General features: G+C 40.2%; 1 protein-coding gene across 1 annotated transcript; it reads right to left on the bottom strand.

Moving 5' to 3' along the window:
* Window positions 1–4,623: 4,623 nt before the first annotated feature.
* LOC110298586 (olfactory receptor 13A1-like) lies at window positions 4,624–11,123 on the bottom strand. The gene is made up of 2 exons (XM_021167913.1): window positions 10,987–11,123; window positions 4,624–5,682 (listed from the first exon to the last, which is right to left on the bottom strand). Exon 2 carries the CDS (start codon window positions 5,594–5,596, stop codon window positions 4,658–4,660), a length of 939 nt encoding a protein of 312 aa, XP_021023572.1. The 5' UTR covers window positions 5,597–5,682; window positions 10,987–11,123; the 3' UTR covers window positions 4,624–4,657.
* Window positions 11,124–11,769: the final 646 nt, after the last annotated feature.

The raw sequence follows: 11,769 nt of genomic DNA, 5'->3' as shown, positions 1-11,769 counted from the left end.
TCTATCATTTTCAGTTTTCTGACCTTTGACCCAGCACCCTTCATCAAACTCAGGACTCATTGAGAACATAGGTTGTTGTCCTTTAATGGTGACATCCAAACAGTATGCCTAATGATGTCACCTTTATAGTGAGACGTTTGTTTTGGAGCTCCACTATCAGACAAAAGAGACACATAATGGAACTTAGGATTTAACTCACCTTTTTCTGTCACAGTATATTCAGATGACAGATGACTCCAACATAGGTGCACACTGGGCTGAGCAGACTATATTTTTGCAAGCAGCAGGTCTTTACCTTGTAAAGCTCTGTCTTCATTTTTATAGAGGCCCCTGACCTTCAGGAATACCTGTCATTTCTGAGACCAGTGGTAGGTGCTTATCTTATGCCTCCTGGGATAGAAACTCAAGGAGAATGCTCTTAGGATCAATTAACAGAAACTTATGACTTAACGACCCAAACTCCCTGCAGACTTGCGTGGAGGACAATGGTCAGGGGAGTCACATACTGTGGGTACTACCTGGGTTGGAACTGTTCCCACTCTACAGCCTCGTTGTCACCAACCCTGTGCATGCATTGGTGTTACCATGTCCTGTATGGAAGTTCTTATCCTGATACTAATTGTCTACTCTGTATTCTACTGAGATTGCTTCATCTGACTCACACATACATACAATGGGTCTATTTTCTGTATCTTGTACTGCCCATCTCTCTCCTCCTCTCCCTACACTCAAGACATTCTGTCTATTGTTATGAATTAATGTTCTTTCAGCACTTCCATTCTGTTTGCTACAATTTCAAATATTTAAAATATTTATTCAGGCCTGAGACTCTCTATACAAGTAGCATTATACAGATAGAAGAATTCATATTTAGGAATAGTATCAATTTGTTTATACATATATGCATGCAATAACAACTAGAATATAAAAAGCAGCCACGATTTTGGAGAAGAGTGACAGAGGGTTATATAGAATGTTCTCAAGGAGGAAGGCAGGACATAAAGGTTATAATCAAAGCAAAATCTCAAAAATATTAAAGATAAAAATATTTTAAAACATTTTTTGTTTCACTAGATTGTAAAAAACAAATAAAACTAAGTTAATTACAAGTTTTAAATAAAAAATATTTTTTTCAAACAATATATTCTGATCATGGCTTTTCCCTCAGTGAACATCGCCCAGATCCTCCCTACCTACCCAGTTCCATGACCATTCTTCTTGTCTCTTCAGAAAAGAAACATAAAAGCCAACAAAATAGAATTAAACGAACAAAATGAAGAAACAAAAGAAATAAAGACAGATAACCTAAATCCAAAATAAAAATCAGAAACCATAATGGACAGGCACAAGGCCAGTCATACAAACTTAACTACACAAAGAAATAGGAGAGAAAAAGTCTTCTGAAATTTTATGGTGACATCTAAACATAAAATTTTTATTGTTGCTACTTCATAACACTTATTTGTTGTGTAATGAATCATAATGTAAATATCTGGCATATCTGATTTTAGATGACCCCTGTGAAAGGGTTATTTGACCTTCAAAAGATTTGCAACCCAAAGGTTATCACAGGGATGAGGAATCCCTGCTCTGAACCCATGATTCATGTAGACTTCTATGACCCATGTGGGGCACGTGGTCAGTGCTACCAGAGGAGCTGGCATGGAACTGTCAAGGTGGAGCATGTTCAAACCCTAGAGATTTCAAAACTTGAGGTTTAGATCTCATCCTGAGAATGGCAGGAGTGAGACTAACGTCTCTTTTTCCATGCCTGCCAAATGGTCATAGGTAGTCAGTCATATAGCCCAGGACCTGGAAGTCTTCTCCATGATATTGAAGCATCACAGTAGCCTTAGCCTTCAGCCAAAGACCTTTTCACACCCTAGATATTCTCACCTCCTTCTTCAAAACTATATAACTCTTGGCACACCCTTAATAAAGAGATGTGTATACCACATAAAATAAAGGTGTATGCTCACATTAAAATCATCTCGGAGAGCTGTTTCATTGAGGATTGCTGAAGAAGGCCTTCACGTAAAAGGGTTGTAATACTAAGAACCTCAGATAAGGCCTTCTCTCTCTACCTGCCTCCATGGAATTTGTCCCAGCTTGACTGCGATGCTGTTTGTCGTGGACTATGCTTCACCCCTCTTGGCCTGGTATACAGCAGCCACCTGATGCTCTGGAGGAAAAAGTGGATCCCACTGGTTTCTGACTTTGCCCAGTCCTCTCAGAGTCAGTGTAACAGTGGCATGCAGATACCCCAGAGGAAAGACAGAACCCAGAACCCCAGACCCACTTTTGATTCTTTATATCTTTCCTATTGTTATTTCACAACAACCCTTGAAGCATAGTTTATACCCAATCTTGAAGGAAGGATACCCACTGTAGAAAAATAGGAGGTTGATCTTGACAGCCACTGACACCTACAGAACCTCCTCTGATCCAAATACAGAGAGGTGAGACCAGAGCCAGACACTGGCACAATAGCCCTTTTCTAGACAAAATGACACATTAAGAGTTTGCTTAGTCACATTTCTCTCTTAGACACCACTGACTGGTGCGTTTTGTGTGACCTGACTTTTCCTGGATGTCCATTGCTATATTGTGTTGTATTTTGTAGGTTATATTAATATAACATAAGGCATGTCTCATGATGATGATAATTCCCAAATAATGTGTATATGAGATGTATGCACGTGTATGCGTTTCTGACCAGTTGTATACTTTTCTTTAGGTGTGTATCAGTTGCTTTATAGCTTAAATCATAGTTATGAGGCTAATACTAGAAGAAATGACTCAAAACATGACTTGAAGGTGACACAAATAGTGTCAAAGAAATCAATAGGTATATCAGGTCAAAGCCCATGTTTCACAGATGCTACTCTTTACTACCACCATAACAGAATTCACAAGTAATTAGGACAGTGTTCTCAGCCATCCTAACGCTGCAGTCCTTTAAAACAGTTATTCTTTTTGCTGCTACTTTATAATGTTAATTTGCTATGTAATGTTGATACATTTACATTATGATTAATGTAAGTACCTGGCATTTCTGTCTTAGGTGACACCAATCAAAGTGTTATTTGACCATTAAAGAATTTTAAACCCACAGATTGAGCAACATTGACCTAGGAGTTCACTAAGGGACACTTCTTTCCTTGCCTGTGACAGTGTTTCCAGGAAGGATTCACTGGAGCAAGGGATCCTCCTTCTATGTGGTCAGCACCATCCTAAAGTCTGGAGAGTTGAAATCATGGGGTAAAATAAAAAGAAGAAAGCCAGTTGAACACTGGAGTGTTCCTCTTTCATGTGTTCTGGGCTGCCATAATGTGATGAAACGTCTCCATCATTCTGCCACTGCCTCAAGGCCTTGCTCACAATAGGCCAAAACAAAACCCCAAATGGCCATAGACTGAGGCCTCTGAATCCATGAGTTAGTATAAATACATTGAAAATATGTTTATTTGTAACAAAGATGAAGGTTGGTTAATACAACATACAGAGTTTGCACCACAAGTTCTGGTAAGTTACAGCATTTTTACGAAGAATAGAGAAGTAGGTTGACCAAGAACGTGTTTAGTCTGAAAAGGATACAGCATCTTTTCAGCAGCTGCCCTTTATCCACTAAGTTGGCATTGAACCATTTTTTCAAGTTTCCAGATACACTTCTCCATCCTTTTCCTTCCTCCTCCTGCCACCATCTAGCTGTTCTTGAGCTAGCTGTTTGAGCCAGGGTCAATGTATAAAGGACTTCAATTTCTGAGTGTGCATTTGTTATTATTTTGTTTTATTGGTTTGCATTTTGTGCATTTTGTTGCAAGAGAAAGAGAGGTGTGGGTATTGGGTGGGTAGGCAAGTGNGTAGTTAGGACCTTAGAAGAGTTGCAGGAAAGAAAAACAAGATGATTAAATGATGTATGNGTAAGAAGGTTTTAACCAAGCCTTGTTGTTTATGATCTATATTTGGTTAATTTTTATTTATAGTGTGAATAAAGCTCCACTCTATGCTTTGCATGTCGTCAATAAACAAGTTTCCCCATATCTCTTTGTTGGAAATAATTTTTCTCATGAAAGATCGATTGTTTTCATGGTCATAAGTATGCTTTGTGACATATGTGACTTCATTTTGAAACTTAAATGTTACCTCAGTTCCATAGATTATCCCTTTCTCCATAACATCTGACTCCCAGAGCTCATAGGAAAGTGTGAAGTGGAGAATCCAAGACATGCAACTTTGTGGCCATGCTGGCCGCTCATGTTTCATTATGAAGTTTAGATTTATTAGCCATAGCTCTGAAACAAGCACCTGTTATGTTTGCAGAGAGTCCCTGCAAGAAATGCTTTTCTTTTGTGACAATCACTATTGACACTCACTGGAAATCATCCAGTGCAGGAACGTGGCACCTTCATTTAGATAAATTATAGTTACTTTTGAAATGGTTTGTATTTATCAGGAAATAAAGCTTGGTGTTTTGTTTACATTGTCAGTAAGAATTTTATTGCTTTTGAGGTTACAGTGAGTGGAATAGTACAGTTTTTGCATCAGACAAAACTTTTATAAAACAAAGATAAGTAAACCATGCTCCATGAAGCTGCTCTTAGGAAAGTGTGATTAGGAACAGCCCAGTCAAGGAGAATATTCTACACATCTCCACTTAATGTGAGAAAGAGGCCAATATTCTGCCCAAGGCAAGCTTGACATCCTTGTTCCTCAGTGTATAGATGAGAGGGTTGAGGGTTGGACTGACGATCGAGTATAGCACTGAGGTAAATTTGCTTCTTTCTGGGCTGTAGCTGGAGGCAGGACTGATATAGGCACAGAACACAGATGAGTAGTACACAGAAACCACGATGAGGTGGGATGAGTATGTAGAAAAGGCCTTCCTCTTGCCCTCAGCAGAACGCATGCGCAAGATGCTGGCAATGATGAAACCATAAGATAACAGGGTTAGCATGAAGTTGATGCCTCCCAGAAAGACATCTGCCACAAGTGTCATAACGCTATTAATGTATGTGGAACTACAGGAGAGCAGGAGGAGTGGGGGTATCTCACAGAAGAAGTGGGTGATGACCTTGGGTCCACAGAATGACAGCCGTGTCATCAGGCCAGTGTGCACAGATGCATTCACAGCACTGATGGACCATACACCCACGGCCAGGGCTCCACACAGCTGTGAACTCATCCTAGAGCTGTAGTGCAGGGGANAGCAGATGGCCACATAGCGGTCATAGGCCATGACTGTGAGCAGCAACAGCTCTGAGGATGTTGCCCATGCAAGGAAGAAGAGTTGGGCCATACATCCCTTGAAGGAGATGATGTTTTCCTCAGATACTAGGCCAATCAGGGCCTTGGGAATCACAGAGGAGGTGCACACAACATCCGTGGTAGCCAGGTTGCACAGGAAAAAGTACATGGGATTGTGGAGCCCAGTACTGGAGGTGACCAAAGCAATGATCACAATGTTGCCCATTAGAGCCATCATGTAGAGGGTCAAGAAGCAGCCTATCAGGAACAGTCTTAGACCAGGGTGCTCTGAGAACCCTTCCAGCACAAACTCTGTCACTCCTGTCTGGTTGAGACTCAACAACATCATGGAGAGTGTTGGATCCACTGCTTTGTCGTTCAGGTTGAGGAAATATTACAGTTTTTCACTTCGAACTTTGGTTTCAAACTGTCTTTCTGTAAGAAAGGGAAGGAGTGAGTGTATTTTCCTTATTAAAGCCTCTTGTCTTTTCTTGTATGTTCCACACTACTGGAAAGCCACATATATTTTATTTTCTCTTCTTTCTCACATGGTAACTTTCCCCCTGTAGTGTTTTATCAAAGGGAACCTATGTACTTCTCTGATCTTGAACATTCAGAAAGAGAGCAGCATTCTTTACTCAGCACCTGCCTATGCTTTTCTTCTCCATTGCCACTAAGCCCTGTGCTCTGGGGACAATGTTTGGTGACTCCGCTGTACCACTTACTTTCACATCTCCTATTCTCCACCTGATGAGAATTTTAGGTAGATACACTGAGATGATTATTATTGTTTCTACACTTGGCCTCCTTAGCTGACAGGCATTTTGTCTCTTCTCATATCTGGTGTGGTTGTCTAACTACCCATCTCAACCAGATATCGGCACCCCCATGGTCACGTAACCTTGTATGTTCTGAATTAATTACTGTTATTGTGGTCTTTTCTACTTGGAACTCTTCTGACTCTAACTCTCATCAAATCTATTACCATGGAGAACATTTCTCAAAACCCAGCCCTATGAACCTAGACTGCTTATGTGGCTTTTTTTGTCTCAATATACCACAGTGAAAACTGATGTCAACATACCCACACCTAAAGTCATTACCACTATCTACAGATGTTTCTTTGCAGTTTCAATATATTTAGTCAGAAATTTACCCTTAGCTCCGCAGTGTAGTCTATACCCTTGAGAGATTCTCATTAGAGTCTTGCTCCATGACCCAAGATTGGTCTTCTTTACCCTCTTTGCCTGTCTAATCCAACTGATCCTCAATGAGTGCAACTATAGCTTCCCCATCCTTACAACTCACATTCTCAAGGTCTTCAGCAGTTTCATAATTTCCTGGTTCTTTTCTTTTCCATCATTTCCAGTTTCCTTTTCTATCACTCAAGGAATACAAATGGTATACTTATGATAACTGGCCTTCTGCCTCAAACCAAACTCACCATGTCCTGTCACAGTCATCCAGCAAATAACACTACATAGTTTGAAGTAGAAGACTCATTTAACATCATTAGCTTTTTCCATATGTTCCTGTCTGAGTGTATATGCAAAATACTCTGCCTATGTAGAAACCTGTTTGGGAAATCATTTGCACTGCTCCTCATCTGGAAATAATCGCTTTGCAGCAGTCTTCCAGAGAAATCTTTCATTCACTGGATGCAGTGGAATGCTGCACTCTCCACTTTGCTATATAACCCTTCATTTTCTTTGCTCACATTTTATTTCACAGAATTTTCATAGTATGGCTCGCAATCTATGTTCTCTCTTCTTTAGTGGTGAATGCTGAATTTTAAACTTTATATCTTCCTACATTTCAAATTAGAGATACATAAATATTGTACTTACCTTTTGCAACCATGTGGATAGTGATATGTCTGACCCTGTCTCCTCCTCCCTATTCTATTGTGCTGGAGAATGCCAATGCATGTTTAGTATTGTTCATTGTTCCGCAGAAACAGAAGTTCAAACCAAATTCTATAACGTTCAAGGGAGTTTCTTGATCAGACTATCTAATTCAACTACACTTGATATTGTAAAATACTCTCTTGATTGTGCCTATAACCAGTAATATTTGCTTCCATTTCTGGTTACACATGTCTCAGAACTGAAGGAAAAGATTTAAAAACAATTGAAACCTGTGACAGACATGTGCTATATGATAGCAATTTCCTAGTATTAATAACACTTCTATACATATCTAACTATGTGGAAAATAACTAACTTTATTCCAAGATGATAAACCTTAGAAGAAATGACAGAGAAATAAAATCACTGGGGTGATCTGAGGACCCAGAAACATGTGAACACATCTATGGACACATGACTTTTTGCAAACAGACAAAGAAAGAAAGAAAGAAAGAAACAAAAACACACTAGAAAATAATAGCATATTCAACAAATGGTGCTGGTGAAATTAGACATTTACATGTAGAAGAATGAAACTAGTCACTTTCTCTTACCCTGTACAAAACTCAGCTGCAATTAGATCAAGGACCTCAGCATAAGATCAAATATCCTAAAGATGACAAAGGAGAAATTATGGAATATGCTTGCACTCATTGTCACAGGAAAGGACTTTCTGAACAGGACCATGGTAGCTCGAGCATTAAGTGCAATACACATGCTCCACTATATTCAAAACAGCCTTATTTATAATAGCCAGAAGCTGGAAAGAACCCAGATGTCCTTCAACAGAAGGATGGATACAGAAAATATGGTGCATGTACACAATGGAATATTATTCAGCTATTAAAAACAATGACTTCATGAAACTCACAGGCAAATGGATGGAACTAGAAAATACCACCCTAAGTGAGATAACCCAGACACAGAAAATCACACGTGGTATGTACTCACTGATATGTGGATATTAGCTCAAAAGCTCAGAATATCCACAATGCAACCCACAAACCATATGGAGCTTAAGAAGAAGGGAAGACGAAAATATAGATGCTGCAATCCTACATAGAAGGGGAAACAAAACAATCACAGGAGTTAGAAGGAGGGAGGGCCCTGGGAGTAAAAGAGTAGGGGGAGGGAAAAGGGAGCAGGATCAGGTATTGGAAGCAACAGGAGAGAAGTTCAGATGGTCAGGAAATTGAATAGAAACATGTTGCACTGGGGGATAGGGAACTGGGGTTAGCCACCAGAAATCCCAGACTCCAGGGAACCCAGAATCTCCCAGGACACATTGGTAATGACTTTAGCCAAAATATCCCCCAAAAGGAGAGATATAACCTGTAGGGACCACCTCCAGTCATGACCCTCAGTTGAGAGATGGGGCCACCCATCCATCTCAAAAATTTTAACCTAGAAATCTTCCTGCCCAAAGAAAAGACAGGGATAAAAAAATGGAGCAGAGACTGAAGGAAAGGCCAACCAGACACCACCCTACCTAGGGGTCCATTCCATTTGAAGACACCAAACACTCACACTATTGCTGTCCTCAAGAAGCACTTGCCAAACAGGAGTCTGTTATGGCTGTTCCCTGAGAGGTTCTACCAGCATCTGACCAATAAATGCAGATTCTCATAGACAACCATGGGGCTAAGCCTGGGAACCCCAATGAAAGAGCTAGGGGAAGGACTGAAGGAGCTGAAGGGGATTGCAACCCCATAAGAAGAACAGTATCAACTAACTGGAACACTCAGAGCTCCCAGGGACTAAACCACCAACCAAAGAGTATACATGGAGGGAGCAATGGCTCCAGCTGCATATATAGCAGAGAATGGCCTTATCTTGCATCAGTGGGAGGGGAGACCTTTGGTCCTGTGGAGGCTTGATGCCCCATCATAGGCAAATGCTAGTGTAGTGAGGTGGGAGTGGGTGAGTGGGTGAAGAAGCACCCTCAAAGAGGCAAAGGGGAAGGGGGAGAAGGAGGATGGAATGGGGATTTTGTGGAGGAGAAACCTGGAAGGGGAATATCGCTTGAAATGTAAATGAATAGAACACTATCATTTGAGTGCATTGGCAGACTGAAGAATGGTATCAAGTCTTTAACAACCACATATGTGATAGAAAGTTAATATCTAGAATCTAAAAACAACCAAAAACTTAAAACTGCCTGAAATCAAACAACCCAGCTAAAAATTAGGGGATGGAATTTAACAGAGAATATTCAGAAGATGAAACACAAATAGCTAAGAAACAGTTTTTAATAAATGTTAAACATTCTAAGCCTTCAAAGAAATGGAAAGTAAATATCTTTGAGATTTTATCTTCTCTCAGTCAGAATGGTGAAGATAAAGGACAGCAGATGATGTCTAGTTGTAGGGCAAATGACAATTATTCCAGGCTGGTGGAATTCAAACCATTTCCTTAACTGTACCTTGAAACTGTAAAGAAAGACTAATTCCACTTTTAAAATTTACTTTAATCCAAGCCTTGACATGCCATCGACCTTCAAAATGCTTTTAGTGTGGTAGAGTAAATGGAATGTATGTTCAGAGTAATGGGAGCACACGCCTTCAGGTGGAGAAAGGAGACACCAAAGACAAGTGGCAGAGTGTGACCTCTGTGGAGTAGGATTGTTACTGGAGAGGTTAGATGGAGTTATGTGTTTTGAACAGTGGAGCACAATGCCTTTGCTATGTGCATATTTCAGTGGATACACTTTGATGCTTATAATTCCTATAGGTGTAGTAGACAATATTATGTTATTCAGAAGTAATCCAGGTACACAGAAGGAAAAATAAATCAGTAGGTTTTCCAAGTGTTTATCTATATCCATGGTGGTGCAGGGAGGTGAACTGTGCCTACCCAAGCTCTCTTTCCATAAATACATCCTGGTCATCTGTGAGTTTAAGTTTGCTTGTGTGTAAGTGAACTTAGAAGGAGGAATCTACTATCCATATGGGGAGTTATTGGTCAGCAAAGTCACTAAAATTCCCTCACTATGACAGCAAGGCTGACCTGGAAACCTTCAGAAGCTGAGCCTCAATGAGGAGCAAAGCTGCTGAGGATCCTCACCACAGTCAGGAACCAAAGTGTCTGCAGATTGTGTGGTCTGCTGAGAACAGTCTGCAGAGGAAGGATCTATATGTGCAGTCCTGTTACCCCAGCCCTCACCCCTTTATTTGGACATGTATTTTCATACAGAATATTGGACAGCTGTAATTTTTTTCCTTAGGTGACTCCAAGTCATGGTATCCTGTTCTTTAGCAGACAGGGCAACGCTAACACCATCAGTGCTATGCTGGTGTTTTTAACTCCATGGAAGCTCCAGGTCATTTTCTGTTCCTGAACAGTGGACTCTGGACAACAGGGTAAGAAAACTCTCTTCTGTGGCATTTCTCACCTTTCTGTGTGGAATCCACAGACCAACAAGACAGCATCCAAGTCCTATCTACTCATATAAACTTATCTTAGATTCATCTGAATCTGTTGGTTGCCTTTCACAATTAGTGTGAGCACTGTGGGTGATGAATGAATAGATCCTGTTATGAACATAAGACAAAAACAAAAGGCACGACTAAACTCTCTGATGGTGATTAGATGCTAGAAATTCTGCTGTTTATACAATGGAGGAAGATAACAAATCTTTCTATCATATTCTGTTTTCTGACCTCTGACCCAGCACCCTTCATCAANCTCAGGACTCATTGAGAAGATAAGTTGTTGTCCTTTAATGGTGACATGCAAACACTANGACTAATGTCACTTTTATAGTGAGCCTTTTGTTTTGGAGCTCCACTACTAGCCAAAAGAGACACATAATGGAACTCAGGATTTAACTCACCTTTTTCTGTCACAGTGAATTCAGGTGACAGATGACTCCAACAAAGGTGCACACTGTGCTGGGCACAGACTGTCTTTTTTGCAAGCAGCAAGTCTTTAGTGTCCCCCTGACGCTCTGTCTTCATTTTTATAGAGGTCACTGACCTTTTGGAATACCTGGTATTTCTAAAGCCGGGGCAGGCACTTGTCCTGGTGCCTCCTGGGATATATATTCAAGGAGAAATCTCATAGGATCAATTAATGGAGACTTCATGACTTAATGACCCAAGCTCCTTGCAGACTTGTGTGGAGGACAATGGCCAGGGGAGTCACATACTCTGTAGAAGCAGTTATTTCTGTTATAGCGTCCTCTCACCAACACTGTGCATGCACCATATCATTGGGATTCTTATGTCCTGTGTGGAAGATATCACCATGAAAAAGCTGACTACTCTCTATTCTGCTGAGATTACTTCATTTGTCTTATACATACGCACAGTGGATTTATTCTAAGTATCTTGTACTGTCTACCTCTCTCTTCCTTTCCCTAAACTCAAGCCTTTCTGTACATTGTCAAGAATTAATGTTCCCTCAGCACTTCCATTCTGCTAGGTACATTTTTAAACATTTAAAAATATTTAATTAGCCCTGAGACTCTCTATACAGATAACAATATAGATATAGAAGAGTTGATATTTAGGGATATGTAGATATATAAACATACTTATATCCATGCAATAACAATTAGTCATTTAAAAAGAACAATGACTACTGTGAAAGTTATTGTCTCCATAAGTTTTTCCTC

Source organism: Mus caroli, chromosome 7 (genome assembly GCF_900094665.2).
Source record: "Mus caroli chromosome 7, CAROLI_EIJ_v1.1, whole genome shotgun sequence".
NCBI lineage: Eukaryota > Metazoa > Chordata > Mammalia > Rodentia > Muridae > Mus > Mus caroli.
The sequence above is the reverse complement of the archived record's forward strand: the minus strand, read 5'-3'. Positions and strand labels throughout refer to the sequence as shown.